Raw genomic sequence first — 19,005 nt, 5'->3', positions numbered from 1 at the left:
AAAAAGAAAAATCTCCTAGTTTGCATATCTGACCACAACAGATAAATTAAATCACATATGGCATACTTTATAGGGTAATTTCAGTTATGATATTCTGGTTTATGACTAATTTTTTTATCTTGAATATTCATAATTTGAGGTATGTCACAAAATTTTAAAATAACTTGAGAAAATTAATAGTCAAAACACTTCTGTTTCTGTAGAGCTCTTTCTTTCCTATCCTCTAGATTTGGATAAAACATTTGGGAAGTAGGCTGTAAGGCTTTCTCTACTGGGATCTAGTAATTCCTAACTGGATTATAACAAACTATTTTTTTTTTTTTTTTGGTACTAGAGATTGAACCCAGGCCTACTTTACCACTGGGTTACATCCCCTGCTCTTTTTATATTACAGGGTCTCACTAAGTTTCTGAGGCTGGCCTTGAACTTGCAAATTCCTGCCTTAGCCTCCCAGTTGCTGGGATTACAGGTGTATCCACCATGCCAGGCAAGCAGAACTTATATTCTAATGGGTTCTAAAAAGCCAGTTTCTCTATAGCTCTCCAGAGATTTTGCTGTTCATCTTTTACCTTACAAGGAAAGAATCCAAGATAATTCATATGTGATTGTATTAAATTCCATTTAAAAAGTACTCTAATAATCATAATTCCTTGGTCTATTTCTAATTATTCCCTAGAATGACCTGAATTAAGAGGAAAGAATGAATTGCCTTTTGAAGAGTAACAGAAAAGGTTATAATACTGCTTAATACATTAAAAATTCAAGGAGGAACCAAGATAAATAATGAGTTTGAATATACATTTTGATTATACCAAGAACAAAAGAAAATTTGCTATCCAAAATGTGTTGGGGCTTTAGTAGATTTAGTCCTAACAATTCAAGTCTTTATATTTGAAAAAAATTTAAATAGTTAATGGCAATAAGTCATGTTCTTTTACAGATTTACCATACATTTAACATGCCATAAAAATCCCCACAATTAAAGGAGTCCGGTGATTTTTCCAACCTACCCCAGGCAACCACTAGTCTACTTTCTGTCTCTATGGATTAATCTATTCCGAACATTTTACAGCTTTTGTTACTGGCTTCATTGACTAGCATATGTTTTCAAAGTTTCTTATGTAGCAAGGATCACTCCTTTTAGGGCTAAAAAATATTCCACTGCATAGATAATAGATATACCACATTTTGTTCATTTATAATTGATGGACTTTTTTTTTTTTTTTAACCTATTGTGAATGTTTAAACATTCAAATACAAGCTTTTGTATGGGTATTAGTCATTATTTTCTGCTAAATGGTTTTACTTGTACAAATTTCTAAGAACTTCAGTGTCTACAGGCTATATTTTGATTGTTATATTTCCTAAAGTAGAAATTTCCATCTTTATATTTTTTGAAGCTTCATTTTACATGAACTGCATACTGAGAATACATTTTGGTAACTTTTACCGGAGTTAGTTCTACGTTCAGTTCTCACCTTATTTCTTTTTCCTTGATTTTGGAGAGTTTCCAATTTTCCATGAATAAAGGCAGCAATTGATTTTGCATCTCTGGCATTTATTTGCTCTTCCCAAATATTTCTCTAAAATTAAAACACTATCATTAAATATTTAATCAAAATAAAATATTTTTATATAAGAAACTGGGTTAAATATGCTTTAAAGTTCTTTTGTTCTAAAACTAAGTGTTTGAAATTCAGATTTCTTTGAGTTCATAGTGTTATGGGAACATAACACTGGGAAAAATGCATTCCTGACTTCAAAAGTCTCAAAAACATAAATTGTATAAGATATCCCCAGGGTTGAAATCATTCTAAACTATGATAAGGGAAAGCAATGCATATCTCCTAGTTTTCATCTGCCCACTGCAGAAAGATGGCTGAAAGTCAGGGGCAGAAGCAGGTCACTGTATCCAGACCTGCTTAGTTTAGATCTTAAGCTACTCATTCCTTATTCTTGGTGTGAACCCCAAACTGTGTGCTACAATTTTGCTTTTTTGAGTTGATTTGTACTCATTTCCTTCAATCATTATTCTGCTTTAGCCTTCTTGTCAGGCCCAGACCTCTCTATTAGCCATCTTTCAGTGTGGACAGGGACCTGTGGTCCCTAACTTTGTCTTCTGGTACACAGTAACATCATCTTTTCAAACAGCTCTATTTATGGCCTGGTTAAGTCTGAGACTTCTCATTGTACTGGTACTTTGCTAGGATCATTCTACCTGAATAATACCCCAATGTATGTCACTCATTTCTAAATTATTGTGAAAACCGTAAGGTAGAGCTATTGACTCTAAAAGAATAAAGATTCAGGTAACTTACCCTCCACTGTGCAATTAACCTCACAAATGCTAGGTAAGTGGTCTACCATTGAGCATAACCCCAGCCTCAGAGACAGCTTCTTGACAAATCCTTCACTGAAAAACCTAGATTTGTAACAATTCTAGGTTCCTAAAATTTGTTACCTACTTTTTTTAGCTATTTCAAAATGTTATAACTATCAATAAAAAACATCAGGCCTTAACCTGGTTATTCTCCCTCAAAAAGCATAAAAACATTAGAAATTATTTACTTTGAAATTTTGGGGGGGGGGGGTGCGGGGCAGTACAGGGATTGAACTCAGGGGCACTTGGCCACTGAGACATATCCCTGGCTTTTTGCCAAGGCTGGCTTTGAACTTGCCTTCTCCTGCCTCAGCCTCCCAAGCTGCTGGGATTACAGGTGTGCATCACCTTGCCCAGAAAGACAGAAACCTTTTTAAAGATCACTTGGTATATAAGTAAATGAAAAGCCTGTTTCAAAAATATACAAAATGACAAATAGAGAAGAAACCAGAAGAAAGCATTACTTAGACTGAACAAATCTGCTTTAGAGGTTGGCCTGCTAAAAAAGGAAAACAGAGAAAGCCTATACATACCTTTGTTCTTTCATAGGAATAAAATTTAACAGTTGGATAGGCTTTGATACCAGCTTTCTGGCATGTTTGGGCATAAGCCTGACAGTCTACTTTCCCAGCTTTCACTTTTCCTTTAACCATCTGAAAAAAACAAAAATGTTTTGCCATTTTTTTTCTTTGGCATAAACCATTCAGGCAACCATAATGCAATATGATATTATTTCATCCTTTATATATTTAAGGATTTCTTAGTCTCTATCAGGTCTCTAACTCATTTCAGGGTATATACGTGTGATCACACAAGGACTGCAATGATTCCTGTGGCACACATCTGTCTCATTTTTCTTCCTAAGCAGTAGTCTATTCTTTCACCATTTCAGTCTGGCTTCTGTTCTTATTACTCCATCTACTCAAACTGTTCTAAGATCACCAGTGACCTCTAACTGACACCAAGCCAAATGGTCACTTTTTGGTCTTTTTAAAGGACACTGCTAACCATTCCTTCTCGGCATTTGTCACTGCTCCTTCCTGCTATATTTCCTTTTTTTCAACATGGGGAGCTCCTCTACCCTCAAGTATATAATACCCGATCAGAGTTCCATCTTTGGGCAACAATCTTTTCTCTGTGAAGTGATGATTTTATGTACATCTGTGGTAATGAACCCCAATTTCTCCTGTTTCACATTCAACTATGAATCAGCTTACTTTACATGAATGCCTCATAGGTACCTCAAATACAACTTGTTTAAAATTGATCCCTTGCTCTTAATATATTCTTTTTCCTATCCTATTATTCATTCAGTTCAAGCCAGAAACTAGGGTAATCCTAGACTTTTCTCTCTCATCTATCACAAACATTAAATTCTGCTTTTTCTTATTTCCTTTGTATTTTTCCCTTTCTATCACCACTGGTTCAAGTTATCTCTCACTTCAGGACAACTGAAATATCTCTGCTGCCTCCACTTTGATCTTCAAGTCTATTGGGGTACAAAAATTTGTAGTAGGACACCAGCAAAGCTGCAGGAATTAGCATGTATGTGTGCACACGCACACACATACACACACACCACTCTCATATTTAAGGGTTTAGGAAATCTAGAAATTTGATTTTAAAAAATTTCTGTCATTTGCAAAATGTTTCTTTTATATACCAGTTCACTTGTAGCTTTTGAATTACTCATGGGGGGAGCCCTATATTATTTTTGGTGCTCTAAAAATCTGTTCCTGTTGGCTCTTGTTTAATCCATCAAGGTGATCTTTCTAAATGTAAAATGGGTCCTGCCACAACCAACGGTTCTCCTCTAATAAGGAATACATTCTAAACAATATGTAATCACTGAGGTAGACTGTGCCTCAGTGAACCAGGATTAAACTCCTGGTTCTTGTTCATTTTTTGAATTTCAATTTTACCATTCCTCTTCCATGTTTAGATTCTGATAATACTATACTAACAATAAATATTCCAGAAATGCTTTCTCAAGTCTTGGTACATCAGCAAACACTGTCTTCTGTTTAAAGTACTCTCCAGCCAATTCTTTCAAGTGCTAAACTCTCAGTCATGTTGCAATTCTTAACTCAAATACTAACTTTCCTGTATAGATTTTTGTCTCCTAGTATATTCTTCCATTCTTTTGCTCATGGTACAGCTTCATTCCAATTTTATTATGGCAATTACCTTGTTGTATTATTTATATTTATTTGCATTTTATGTTCCCACTAGCTTAAAATCTCCTTTAATATGGCTTTTCATCTTTGTAGCCATAGTACCCAGCATGCTTTTTGCTTGATGCTTGGGATTGGTTGAATGAATGCTCCTCCTTATGTTTAATAGTTCGGAAATAATTTCATTACAAAATTTATAACAAAGCTGTTTTCAGTATATAAGGGATGAGGGTGTAAAACACTGTAAAAATTCTTTGAGAAAAGGAATCATGAAAAAAAAATTAAGTAGAAAGAATGAAAAGTCTCTGATTTGAAGGACCAGTCATTAGCTAATATTTTATAGTTTACAGAAACTTTAAAAAAAATTCCTCTGCTAAAAAAGTATTCCTTTGGCATGGGATACAAATCTTTTTATTTCAGATTGATGGAATTGTTGCTGACTTTTTCATTCTGAGTGTTATATACCAACAACTTTAAGAGTTCCTCGAGTTATGCAGACAAGGAAGTTATGAATTTGGAATAGGTCATCAATATGACTTATGACAGAAACAGCAAAAACTCAGACTGAATTGAGTGCGATGTATTCCAATTCAATTCTGTAAGCATTTACTGAGTCAGGCACTAGGGATACAAAGACAAGAACCTCAGTCTTTTGGAAGAGACAGACAAATACACAAAAAGTGTACATTGTATAAATACACTGTTGGAGTATACGACATTGAGGTGACATTGATTTAAGGAGAAGGGCAACGGACAGAACCAGCGGCATTGGAGGTGGGTTTTATAGAATGAGTAAAAGACAATTCAGGGGACCAAGGTAAAGATGGGACATTTTAGAAACAGGGTAGCACATACATAGAGAAACATGTTCAGAGGACTTAGAATGTGAGCTGGGGGCAGAGGTAAAGCCAAGAGACAGAAAGGATCAGACCAGAAACCTGAAGTTAAACAAATACACATAAAAAAAACCTGGTTAACATGCCAGAGAAGGCTCTGTTTTAGAAAGATCACCAGGGCAAGGAATATTGGCTAGTATGACAAGACTAGGTGAGAGATGAAGGCTTAAACAATGAAGTGGAGATGGACGATGACAGATCTGAAAGACATTTAGGAGACAGAACTGACAAGATCTGGTGGTTGACTTTTATGGTTAGGTAGATGATGATTTTATCAACCAAAATAGAAGTTAAAAAGAAATCAACTGCCAAGATTATCATCAGAGAAATGGAATTGTTTCTTAAAACTCAGAAGAAACTTTAGGAATTAAATTAAGAATTATATTGGTTTTATCCAAATTATTAAAACATGCATGTGACTACAACTTATTTAAGTATATAGACAAGACTTACCCTAGCCAATAGCTCAAATTCTGGAGCAAAATTTTGGCAAGGTCCACACCAAGGAGCGTAGAAATCAACCACCCAATGATTTTTCCCTTGTACAACTTTTTCACTGAAAGTCTGAGGTGTTAAATCTATGGACACTTGAGGTAAAAATCTGTGAAGGGGTCAAAATCATTTTTCATTAAATAAAGCCAAAGCAAATAGTAATAATATTGCAAGGCTAGGTTAAAAATGATTAAAAAAAAATAGTAATGTAATAAAGTTCAGCTCTATTGGGGTAAATATGATTATTTTCTAAGTAATTTTAAATGCTAGACTCAATCCACAGAAAATTTAACTATACACCTACAAGGAGGTAAATGGCACTGACTATTTTATACAATGTATTTAGATTACTCACCCAAGAGCCCAGATTCTTAGGGAATAAGCATCTCTATTCCAACCATTGTAACTACTAAAAGAAGAGGAAAAAAAGGTAAATGGCAAACAGAATTTTAGATATATTCAGAAAGTAATCTTATTTTAGCAATTTAAAAAATAAATTTAGTTGACTGAGCTCATGTAACATCTCTCTTTTAAGACATACCTACCTACAAATGCTGATTACATGGCTTCCAAAATATATTTTTCTTGGTTTGTATTTTGGGGGGGGAAGCAGGGAGGTGCTGGGATTGAACCCAGGGCTTCATGCATGTTATGAATGCATTCTACCATTAGGTTACATCCCCAGCTCGAGTATCTTTTCTACTTCAGATAAACCACAATGTTGAACATCTACTGCAGACCTACAGGAACTTCAAAATTCAAAATGTCTAAGACTTCAGTTTCTGAATTTTATTCAAGTTATTATTATCTATAAAATTCCCATCTGATTTAACTCATGTAAAAAGCTACCTCAAAAATGCACTTTCCCCAAAGCTGTGATTCTTTTCTCCTTTGAAACCCGTGGTTCATTTTGACATCTTTAATAACATTCATCATACTCTACATTTGAGTTTTTTACATGAAATACTATGTGGTGGTATGGGAATAGCCTGGATACAAGCCAGGCCTAGGTTCAAACCTCAGCTTCAAATCTTAGTAGGAATGTGACTTGGGGAAGTTTCCTAAAGGCTAAGAATCAGTTTTCTTCTCTGAAATAGTAGGAAGGGTAGAGATTCCTTCCTCAGAGTACATGTGAGGATTAATGCAAATAATATGAGTAAAGAATCTAGTACAGTGCCTGAAGCCAGATTCAATAAATGTTAGTTCTTCCTTTCCTTGACTATTAAGCTTCTTCAATCATCTTCCTAGTCAATTCTCTATCTTCTGAAGTGCTCACTAATACACTATCTTAAACATGGTGGGCTCCCAATAAATATCTGTTAGGCTGATTTCTATTTAGTTAGGATAATATAGATGTTACCTATATAATTAAATGACTATAATAAATGTTTTCAAACTTGAGAGAATACTTACTGATACTGATAATCTTTATTTGATTTTTGGGGAAAAAATCTTATCTCAGGGTATCTCTGAACATTTTCTTGGGCACAAAAAGAATGATACTGTTGGCAGTCTATGCTGCCTACATTGATCAGTCCAGTTAATGTCTATAAAAGAAAATGGTATACATGTATCAATGATTAAAATAAAATTACCTCTTTTTCTATAAGTCACTGTGAAATTATTATTTGCCAGTGATTATCACCAAATAACAATAAGGACAACACATAATAGGATAGGGAATTTGAAATCTAATTTAATAATTCATAACTTTGTACAATTCAGGTTAAGTAATTGAATTCAACCATTAATTATATAAGAAAAATATGAATTTCTAAAATTCAGTGTTAGAAACCAAACCAAATGAAGCTCTTTGCAGTATTTCAAAGAATTACTTTTTCTAATGGAGGCAATCATTGCAGGTATCCTTTGACTCAAAGGACTCACCCAAATTAAAATTTACTGGAAGAGTATAAAATATAATCTTCAATATGAAGACATTAAAAATATTAAAAATAACTTCAATTGCACTTTCCATTTTGATATTTAAATCATTAGCTTCCAATCTTTTGTGTCTATTTGTAGAAAATTTTCTAAATGTTTTATTGCTCAAGGTTATTCTTACTGTTTTTTAAGCTCTAAAAAACAAAATGGTAGAAAAATTTTAAATAGAAGGGGACACTGGCAAGAATTTGATCAAAAATGTACCAGATGCTACACAATAAAGGGTAGACTATTTTGTATAGTTTATATAATAGACAAAAATACAGGTGGAATCTTAGTGGCATGATCAGAGCTGTTAAGTAATCTAATTGTGTTCATTTATCTCAGTTTCAGAATTAACTGTTAAATAAACATTCTATAAAGTGGTAAGATTTAAAATATTTTACTATACCCGGGCCATTCTTTTCCATTCTGGCATCAAGACTTGACATGGATGGCACCACGGAGAATAGAAATCTACCATCCAGACTTCGTCATGTTTTCTTTGCTTAACTAGTTCACTGAAAGTGGTGGGTGTAAGAGAGATCACTGAAGGGTTCCTAAGATCCTAAAGAAAACATACACTATTATGATAGACATACAAGAAGAGTTGATGATACATTCTTTGGAAAACTGCTGGTATATGTCCTTTAGAAAGTTCCTGTTTTAGAAAGAACAGTACAATAGAGGGAAGGGAATGTGAGGTAGAAGGAAGGGTGGGGAAGGGGAAGTGCTGTGGACTGAATTAGAACAAGTTATATTCCATGCTTTTGTAATTATGTCAAAATGAATTCTATGGTCATGTATAAAAAGAACCAATACAAAAATGAACTAAAAAGAAAATAAGTTCCTGTCTTAGAGAAATCATAAAATTCAAGGAAATTTAAAGAAAATCTATAGTGAATTATTTTTAAGAATGAAAATAATACACGTTCCTAAATTTGGATTTTGTCCATCAGTTTTCTTAAATCAGGTATGGTTTTTTTCTTAGTTCTGGGGCTGGGAAAAGGGGCAACTTTATTAATGTTATGATTAGATAATAAAATAGAGTTCTAAGAGCTACTTAGATGGTTACCTAGGCCATATATAGTTCTGTTCTGGAACCAAGAATAATTGGTTTGGAAATGACCTTTTAATTTTGAATGGAAAGTCTACCATATATATACATATGTATTTTTGCATTTGACCAGAGACACTGCACAACCTCTTTAGGGTGCACATATTTCAAATGTTGTTTTAATAAAGCTTCGGTCTATAATGATCAGATAATACTAAGAGGTTAGATTCACTGGAAAAACAACACAAAACATTACTTTGAAGGAGGAGGGACAGTTAAGTACAAAAGTAGGATGGTCATTAAATGGACAATAATAAACTGGAATTTTTCCTTTCTTAGGAAGTCACTAAAACTGTTAAGACTATTAATGAGAAGGAAGTAGATGTTGCAGATGCAGGGTACTTTTAATAATGTAGCAGTCTTGACACTGCTGTGTTCAGAGAAAACAAGAAAAGGGGGTAGGTAAGATTCTAAGTGAAGGTATAATTTCATGTATTTAATAAATAGTTTTGTCCACTATGCACAAGGCATTATTCTAGGTAACAAACACAACATAGACAAATTAAAAAAAAAAATCATTTCCTTGTCAGAAAATGTTTTAGCATAAAAAGAGTAAGTCCCATTATTGAATATTATTCATTCAGAATGTACGTATACAGAGAGGGATTTCTAGTCACAGACTGTAATGTAAAATACCTCTATGAACTCCAAGATCTGTTCAGCAGAGTGATGTCCTTCATACTCATGAATACTGGACTGGTTGAATACCACCGTTGTTGGATAAGCCTGAATGTTATACTGTGAGGAACGAGAATAAAAATTGAATAAAGATGTTATATATTTTACCTATTTGTTTTAAATTTATAGCCAGTATTCCTTTAAGTAACAAGATTTTTAAAATCCACTGCTAAATTTCCAATGACTGAAACTTTAACCAAGTCAAATTTAGCAGAGAAATAACTGATTTCTTCTTTTTTTTAGCCTTCAAAATCAAAAGCATTTATACATTGAGTGTGGGTAATCATACGTGCTTGTTTTCTTTTTGCCCTACTGAACAAAGGTGGGAAGAAACTATAAAGAATAAGTTATATCTCTAATTTCAGTTGCTTTTGTGAAATCATAGTTAAGAACTCCTAATTTTTCTAGAGATAGATGATGCTCAAGTAAACAAAAGAGCAAGTCCTTTTTATTTTATCTTGAGACAGGGTCTCTCTAAATTGATTACAGCCTCAATAAGTTGCTGAGGACCTGCGATCTTCCTGCCTCAGTCTCCCAAGCTGCTGGGATTATAAGCATGTGCCACCATGCCCAGCAGTACATAACTATTTTAAGTTAAAAAATTATGACTCATGCCCTAAGAATATGGTCACCTTTTGTTCTATATTTAAGATAATCTTCATGATTAAAAAATGCTTTATTTTTTACTCAATTAATATGGTTGCCAGTTTTCATTTTTTAAAAAAAGTTACAAAGAGATCCCTGTCTACAGATTTGCAGGAGCTGAACTTTGTATCCTTAAAGTTGATAAGCACTATCAAATTAGAAGCTTCATAATTTCAGAAAAAGTAGTGATTAACATTTATCAAAGTTTTGAAAAATGTGGGTAAATTCAAATAATTCATTGCATCAACAAGTTTAGTGTCAAGCACTAAACACGGTTTCTTATTCCTCAATTCTGTTCACCAGTTAAAATTTCAAAATCTCCTTTACAGATGAGAAAACTGAGTTACTGAGAGACTAATGACATGGTCGAGGTGAATCAACTAGTAAGTGGCAACTCAATTCTATTTCAGGTGAATCTGACACCCCATATTTGAAATTCTTACACTTATGGTGTGATATTTAATTATTTAAGATGAAAAGTAGAAAAACTACAGGAATTCAAAGAAAACAACTTTTTTGACTATAATTTTGCATCATTTGTTAGTATTTATTTTCCAAGTCTCACATAGGACATTAGAAACTGAAGGCCCTATTTAATTCCTAAAAACAAAAAAAGCATACTTTAATACAATTTTAAACTTACTGAAAAATAAGAGAATAATTAATAACATCTACATCTCTCTCCCCTGTGATAAACATTAGATACACAAAAATAAACATTAGATAATAAACCTAGATAACCTTCCTCTGTATTTAACAAAAATGAACTTTGGCCATACTTGCAGATTATTCATGTTCTTCCTCTTTACGGATACACCAATATACTGAAATTAGTGTATCCACCAATGTTTTTATATTTTTGCTAATATGTATGGTTTCTTAAGCAGTCTATTGTCATGTCTAAGTATATAAAAGTTTCCTGTAATTTTATCATACTTTATGCTATTCTGTAACCTGCTTTTCTTTTACACACACACACACACACACACACACACACACACACATATATTATGGGGGGTACTGGGGATTGAACTCAGGGGTACTCTACCACTGAGCCACATCCCCAGACATTTTGTGTTTTCATTTAAAGACAGGGTCTCAAAGTGCCTGGCTTTTGCTGGGGATGATTTTGAACTTGAGATCCTCCTGCCTAAGCCTCTCAATCCACTGGGATTACAGGCAAGCGCCACTGTACCAGGTTCTTATATTTTTGAGATTTACCCATGCTGGTAAATACACACATATGCATATATTCTTTTTATAGTGTCAGAGATCAAATCCATGACCTTGTGAATAATAGGCAAGTGCTCCACCACTAAGCTACATACATTCCCAGTCCAATATACCTATTTTTAAATATTCTGGAATCCCACAGCGTGACTATTCATCTATCTGCTTTACCCAGATTTCTAAATTTTTGTTCATTTGGTGAAGAAGTTAGCTAATTTCTGATACAATTTGCATTGTCATGCTCACAAAGTCACGGTGTTTTGTTTTGATATTTAATGTAGTCAAATTCATTTGTTTTTATCCTTATAGTTTGTACTTTTTAAAGTAAGGAACAAGCAATTATTCCCCCCACACAGATGTTGTAAAGATTTTCCACTGCATTTACTTCTACTATTTTTAAAAACACAGGCTTTTTCTTTTTTTTGTTTCCCTTCTTCCTCTTTCCATCTTTTAGCATTTTAGTTTGAATCAAAACATTCACAAAATACTTTCATATAGTTATGATAATCATATAGCAAGGCCACTTTTATTTCATTTATACCTTCTTTCTACTACTACCAAGATTATTATTTTAAAGCAAATTTCAGATGGTCTATCATTTCATCCATAAATATTTCAGTATATTTAAAATATAAAGATTTTCCAATATAACCATTGTGTAAGTTCACATTTAAAAATTAAAAATTCTTTGTAATAATAAGATATTCTGTTAGTGTTCAAATGTTCCCAATTTTTTTTTTTCTTCTTCTTTTTTCAGTTGGTTTGTTTGCACTGCATCCAAATGAGGTTTAAACACTGCATTTGATAGACCAATCAATAAATGAGCAAAGAAACTGAAAAGACACTTCTCAGCAAAAATAAGAATGGAAAAAATGCTCAACACTTCAAGCAATTACAGAAAGCAAATTAAAACTACACTGAAATTTTATCTCACTACAGTCAGAAGGGCAACAATCAAGAACACAAGTAACAAAAAATGTTGGCAAGGGATGATACGTTGCTGGTGGGAATGCAAATTGGTGCAACCACAATGGAAAGCAGCATGGAGATTCCTCAGAAAGCTTTGAATGGAACCACTATTTGACCCAGTTATCCCACTCCTCGGTATGTATCCAAAGGATTTAAAATCAGCATACTACCATGATACAGCCACATCAATGTTTATAGCAGCACAATTTACAATAGCTAAGCTATGGAGCCAATCTAGGTGCCCCTCAGTGGATGAATAGATAAAGATAATGTGGAATATAAATACACAATGGAGTATTGCTAAGCCATAAAGAATGATTTTATGACATTTGCCAGTAAATGGATGGACTGGACTTTTATGCTATATGAAATAAGCCAGTCCCCAAAAGCCAAAGGTGGAATGTTTTCACTGATATGTGGAGGAAGAGGGGAAGAATAGATATTCAGTATATTAGATAAAGGGGAATGAGGGGTAGGAAGGAGGGATAGGAAAAGGAGACAGCAAAATGAATCTGAAATAATTTTCCTATGTACATATATGAATATATACATCATAGTCAATCTATGACTATATCTTAGAGTAAGATATATTCCATGCCTGTATTATTATATTCAAAATGCCACTCTCATGTATAACTAAAAAGAACCCAAATCCCCGCCTACCCCGCATAAAACCCACTGCATTTGAGTTAAATCTTTCATGTCTTCTTTATCTCTCCTCCCACCTCCTCTTCAATTGTTTGTTGAATACAATGTCCTGAAAAGTTCTCTACATGCTAGGATTTGCAGGTCGCATGTTCATGGTATCAGCTGGATTTCCTCTGCAGTAACAAATCTAGAAGTTTGATTTGCTTTAGGGTTGATTTCCATTCCACCATCCCATCAATACTTTACAGATGGTATTATATACTTTCATCATGGATGTAACATGTCTAGTTTTACATGAAACTGAGAACTGGGGAGTGAATATTTACCCTAAGAAAATATTTTCACGTAAACAAAAATTTCAAAAAGTTTGTCCATTATTTTAAATTTCCTTATGTGATCTACACTTAGAAGACAAATATGGGGAAAGCCAAAGGATAAAAATTAGGCTGCCAAAAAAATAGTATTAAGTATAAAAGATCTTAAATTATGTAAGCATTTTATCTAAAGTATTTGCTTAAGTTTGATAAATAAAACCTTATCTATATTCAACTGTATTTTCTACTCAAGATTTAATCCAATCATAATTTGATCATTTTGTTGGAATGGTTTACTACTCCAAAAAGAAGATGTATACTTGCAAAAGTATTTTATTTTAATATTAGACTGCCAAAGGTCTCTCTTTTACAAAAACATTAATTAGAATAAATTTCTTACACTTTGCCTTACCATGTTACAGAGTCCTTCATGAACTGTACAATCCAGTGTACCAAATTTAAGTTGACCATAAAGAAGTGTTGATGCTTTTCGAAGCTCTGGCAATAAAGCTCGACATGGCGGACACCACTAGGAAAGAAAGTATAAGCACTGAGCCAAATGAAAAAAAAAAATCCCTTCAGTCTTGTAACAAGCAATATGCTAAATAAGACAAACTACACTTAGTGGCATCTCTTCTGGGTACATACTTAATCCTTAGAGGAGTAATTACACTGGCAATCATTTAGAGGTATGATGCAGTAGTTCTAGTATTAACAGCTCAAAATCATCTTACATATCCTTTTGCCATGATGAGAGAAAATATGCCAATACTGAAATTTGACTGATTAAAAATAACTTACCGGGGCAAAAAAGTCAACGAGCCATGGTTCTTTGTCATTGGCAGGAAAATTTTGAGGTCCAAGTGTAGTAACATGAGAATTAACACTCTCTTTGGCAAAGGCAAGTATATCATATAAAATTTTCTTTCCTTTGAAATAGAGTACAAAAAAATTAAAATCTGCATTACATCTTTTACTCCACAGAAACATTCGAGTTTTACACTCAAAACAATACAAACTTATTAACACGTTGACTTTGGTGAGGTTTCAGTATTCTGTATATTACACATAAGTTGGCTCTACCAGAAGTATCCTTTCCTTGCACACTCTTCTGTTTCTTGGATTAGTTAAAATGTCAAGACCTCTGTGAAATGTTTCCTCTTCATCAGAGGTAGAATAATCACTTCTTTATAGTGTTCTTTGAATTCTTTATGATGAATGCTATTACTAAACTCTAACTCCTACATCTGTTTCTTCAACCTAAACTAGTCTTAGGAATCAAAACCTGTATTGCTAATTTCTCAGTGGAAAAATGTACTTGACTATCTCATAAACACTTCAAACACATTTTCTTCTAATCTTGCTTCTTTTCCCACCTTCTTTGTCTTCGGAATGGCATACCCATCAACCGCATGCCTAAATAAGATTCTCTAGAGTGATTCTTGCCTTGTTTCTCTGCCTTTGAATCATAACTCTATCTATTCTGTCTCTTACCATACTTCCAAACCCACTGCCACCACCTGAATTTGTTTTAATCAACTATGCTGGTATTTGTCTCAGCCCTTAACCCATTCACTTTCTATATTACAACCTGCTTTTAAAGGACTGTATTATCTCTGCTTAATTGCCTCCAGTGATTTGCCAATGCATAAATATACTTCTTTGACTTCGCAAATAATCTTTCTCAACTACAGAATATTTTCTCAAGAGTCCTTTGACTTACTTGCTCCATAGTCAAAACTGAGTTGAGCTTCTATTATGTGTCAGAACCTGTTTTAAATGATACAAGGCAAGCAAAAATGAGGGGGGAAAAAACCTCCTTACTTACTTCTCAGTGGAAAAATGTACTTGACTATCTCATAAACACTCATGATCCAGCAAAAAAAATGGCGACATTTATATTACTGTTTAAATATGAAAATAATGGCACCACATTCTTTTTCTTATGCTTCATTTGCTGTTTCTTCTATTGCTGCACAAATTTCTTTGACCATCCTTTGAGGTAATCTAGTTCACTCCGATTCTGATTACTTTTTTCTTCTCTATTCACAAACTCATCTTTACTTTAGTTTTAACAAGATTTTTATTTACACTTTCAACCCAAATTTTTCCTGAAGCCCTGGTCTATATTCAAATATTCATAAGTGAATTGGATGTGTCTACTTCTTGTAAACTCCTCAGCTAGTATTTCTCCCCTCGCTGAATAGCAATTACTCAAAGGTCAATTCATCAAGTAAAAAGCATGAATTATTCTTGAGTCTTTCTTAATCATTCACATTTCAACAATCACCAAGTTAAACTGATTTTATGTTCTTGATATCTAAAAAATATATATACTTGTTTTTGTCTTCTTATAGAAGAGACATTTTTTCTTACATATGTGACATACATCAGGCATCTGCCTCTTCTCCCTTCCTCTAATCTTGCTCTCACCTATTCTAGGTAATGAATAGTCACCTAAAATGTAAACCTATTTAAATCATCTGTCTGCTTAAATCCACGGTCTCTGCTTTGCTCTCAGATGAGACACAATTTTGAACTCCTGCTGCCCTCTGCATTCTTAAGTCTTATTCCTTTCTCAACACTAAACTTTCTAGCTATCCTGAAATTCTTGCTTGTCTAAGGTCAATGTGGATCTCTCACCTTAGAACCCATAAATATCTGCTGGTTCTTGTGCCTGGAATGTCTTTATCACTTCTTTGGGTAACCATTACTTATATTTCAGATCTTAACACAGAGACTGTTCTCCTAAATTTCTTCCAAAGTACAACCTATGCTTATTCCTTGTGGTCACTGGTTTCCAAGATGACCTCCAAAGATCCCTAACTCATGTACTTATGCCACTGTGCAAGTTTCTATGTGTTGGGTCAGTGCATGCCACCAACATAATATGGGCATATGATGGTTTATCTTGTCTGAGATCAGGTCATAAAAAATACTCTTGCTTCTGTCTTTAAGTCTCTCTCTCTTCCTCTGTCAGATAACTCATGGGAGAGGCCAGCTACAATATTGTGAGCAGACCTATAGGGAGTTCTACATGGTGAGTAACTTAGGCCTCCTGCCATATGACACTTCCTGACTATTCCATGAGTCAGCCTGAATCCAGACCCAGGAGCCGTGGCCCTTGCCTACCTCAACTGCAACATCATGAGAAAACTTGAGTTCAAAACTACCCAACTAAGCTATTCTCATGTTCCTGACCAACCAAAATTAGTTATTTTAAGCCGCTAAGATTTGGAATAACTTACTACTCAGCAGTAGACAGATAAATCTACTTGCCTTACACATTTAAAAAAGGTGTCCATTTACTTGTCTGTTTCCCTCCTAGTCTATAATGTTCCTTCAAACAGAGATTAAGTATAGTTCAAATATTTTCCTATTTAACATACTATACCTGGGAAACAAAGATACTCAATTCCCATTTAAATCTGTAGCAAGATGTGATAGTGCACACCTGTAATCCTAGAAACTTAGGAAGCTAAAGCAGGAGGATTGCAAGTTTGATGCTAGCCTCAGTGACTCAGTGAGACTCTTTCAAAATAAATTAAAAGGACCAGGGATATAGCTCAGTGGTAGAATACCCCCAGGTTCATTTTTAATCCCTACTACTGCTTTAAAAAAAAAAAAAAAAAAAAAAAAGAATCCGAGATCCAAGATGGAGGACTAGATGGAGGCTGCGTTCCTTGTCACTCCGTAACTCCAGTTTCAAGCAGAGGTTATCTGTTTCTTGGTGAGGCAGTTTTTGCTGCTTATCCACCCCGCTGTTTACCCCATTTGTCTACTGTGATCACCTGCAGTCTGCCAGCATATCCACGCCTTTTTTGAGTGCAGATTGCTCACTGTTAGGCGCCTATCATCCACCATTTGTCTGCCTCTTGCCTGTCCATCGCCTGCCTTTCACCCACCCATCACCCACCACACGAGGTTCACCTCCCAATCATCCAACAGCTGCCAGCAGACTGCTGTTGCCTGGAAGTTCTCTGCCACAGTACCTGCAGGTTTGATTACACGTGGCTGCTGCCATTTTGAGACAACAGCCAGACCCCACAGGACCCCTGGCCAGACTGACTGAGCCCCATCACCTGGATCCCTCAGCCCAACCGATCACTCCCTGCCTCTGGGGCCCTCACACTGACTGACTGCTCCCTGCAGCCAGGACCCCCAGACCAACTGACTGCGTCCTATCACCGGGACCCCAGATCGACTGATTGCACCCGGCCTCCAGGATTCCGCAACCACACCAAACACACCAGACTTCCAGGTCCCCTGCCTGACCAACTGCACCTTGTCTCCAGGACCTCCAGCCGACCATGTCCACACCCTGAGCTGCAGCTCCCCATTTGCCAACACATTTGGAAGCCAGAGCGGCCATCTTGGATAATCCTGGAAGCCATAGCTCCGATCTTTAGGTGGGGAAAATCCCATCCTGAGACGCCTGCTGAAGACTTGAAGCTCATTGTCAGGTACCTCTCATGCATCAGGCTACTGAAGACTGGGAGGTTTGAATACTATATGACTGTTATAATATAGATTTTCTTTCTTCTCCTTATTGAACAATTTTAAGTTTTTATTTCTTTACTTTTTTTTGGCTCTTTTCCTTTTGTATGCCTGTTCCCTCAAAGTCTCTTTCTCCCTTTTCTCATGCTAACATTCAATTTCTTTTGATTACACTCTCACCCTTTCTATTATCTAGAACTTCTGTATATTCTTTTCTTATCCCATTAACAGTTACATCCTACATCCCTCTGCATCCTCTTTGTCCTCCATTAGAAACTGCAGACCTTATTGCAAATCTGTTTGTTATACTGAAGTTAATATTTAAACTCATTCTGTTTATTATGACAATTTTGTTATTGTCCTCATAGGGGCTCTTTGGTCTAAGATTGCATAGTGTCTGAATTGGACACTGCTAATATTGATCTCCCCTTAAAGAAAAGGTTTTGGAAACCTATAGGGCCACTATAAGCCTATAGGGGGAAATCTGCAATACCCCAGAGCTGCACTGCTAGAGGGGAAGATACATGAACAACATGAAAAAACAAGGAAAGAAAATAATCCAAACAAATCTAGATTCTATATTAATAGAATCCAATGACAGTATGTTAGAAGAAATGTCAGAAAAGGACTTCAGATAACACATGATTAAGATGATTCGTGAAGCAAAGGATGAGTTAAGAGATCAAATGCAGTCAATGAATGATACTACCAATAAGCAGTTGAAAGAGCAACTGCAGGAAGCAAAAGATCATTTCAAAAAAGAGATAGAGATTCTCAAAAACAAAACAAAACAAAACAAACAGAAATCCTTGAAATGAAGGAAAAATTAACCAAATTAAAAACTCAAGGGAAAGCATCACCAAAAGACTAGACCACTTGGAAGACAGAACCTCAGACAATGAAGACAAAATATTTAATCTTGAAAATAAAGTTGCCCAAACAGAGAAGATTAAGAAATCATGAACAGAATCTCGAAGAACTATGGGACATCATGAAAATTTAAGAATTATTGGGATTGAGGAAGGCACAGAGATACAAACCA

At 34.8% G+C, this 19,005-nt stretch overlaps 1 protein-coding gene across 2 annotated transcripts in view; it reads right to left on the bottom strand.

The window, feature by feature from the left end:
- The window catches only part of Dnajc10 (DnaJ heat shock protein family (Hsp40) member C10), a 52,961-nt gene that overhangs the window by 781 nt on the left and 33,175 nt on the right, over positions 1–19,005 (bottom strand). For both annotated transcript variants that reach the window (XM_047545077.1, XM_047545078.1), the window contains exons 14-22: positions 14,268–14,395; positions 13,879–13,995; positions 9,619–9,720; positions 8,278–8,433; positions 7,356–7,489; positions 6,298–6,351; positions 5,904–6,051; positions 2,914–3,033; positions 1,479–1,583 (exon numbers count right to left, since the gene is read on the bottom strand). In XM_047545077.1, coding sequence (XP_047401033.1) covers positions 1,479–1,583; positions 2,914–3,033; positions 5,904–6,051; positions 6,298–6,351; positions 7,356–7,489; positions 8,278–8,433; positions 9,619–9,720; positions 13,879–13,995; positions 14,268–14,395 — 1,064 coding nt within the window. The remainder of the gene's footprint in view (positions 1–1,478; positions 1,584–2,913; positions 3,034–5,903; positions 6,052–6,297; positions 6,352–7,355; positions 7,490–8,277; positions 8,434–9,618; positions 9,721–13,878; positions 13,996–14,267; positions 14,396–19,005) is intronic.

The sequence above is a fragment of the Sciurus carolinensis genome, chromosome 3, assembly GCF_902686445.1.
Source record: "Sciurus carolinensis chromosome 3, mSciCar1.2, whole genome shotgun sequence".
Lineage (NCBI taxonomy): Eukaryota > Metazoa > Chordata > Mammalia > Rodentia > Sciuridae > Sciurus > Sciurus carolinensis.
Note: the sequence above shows the minus strand (reverse complement) of the source record. Positions and strands in the feature narration are given on the sequence as shown.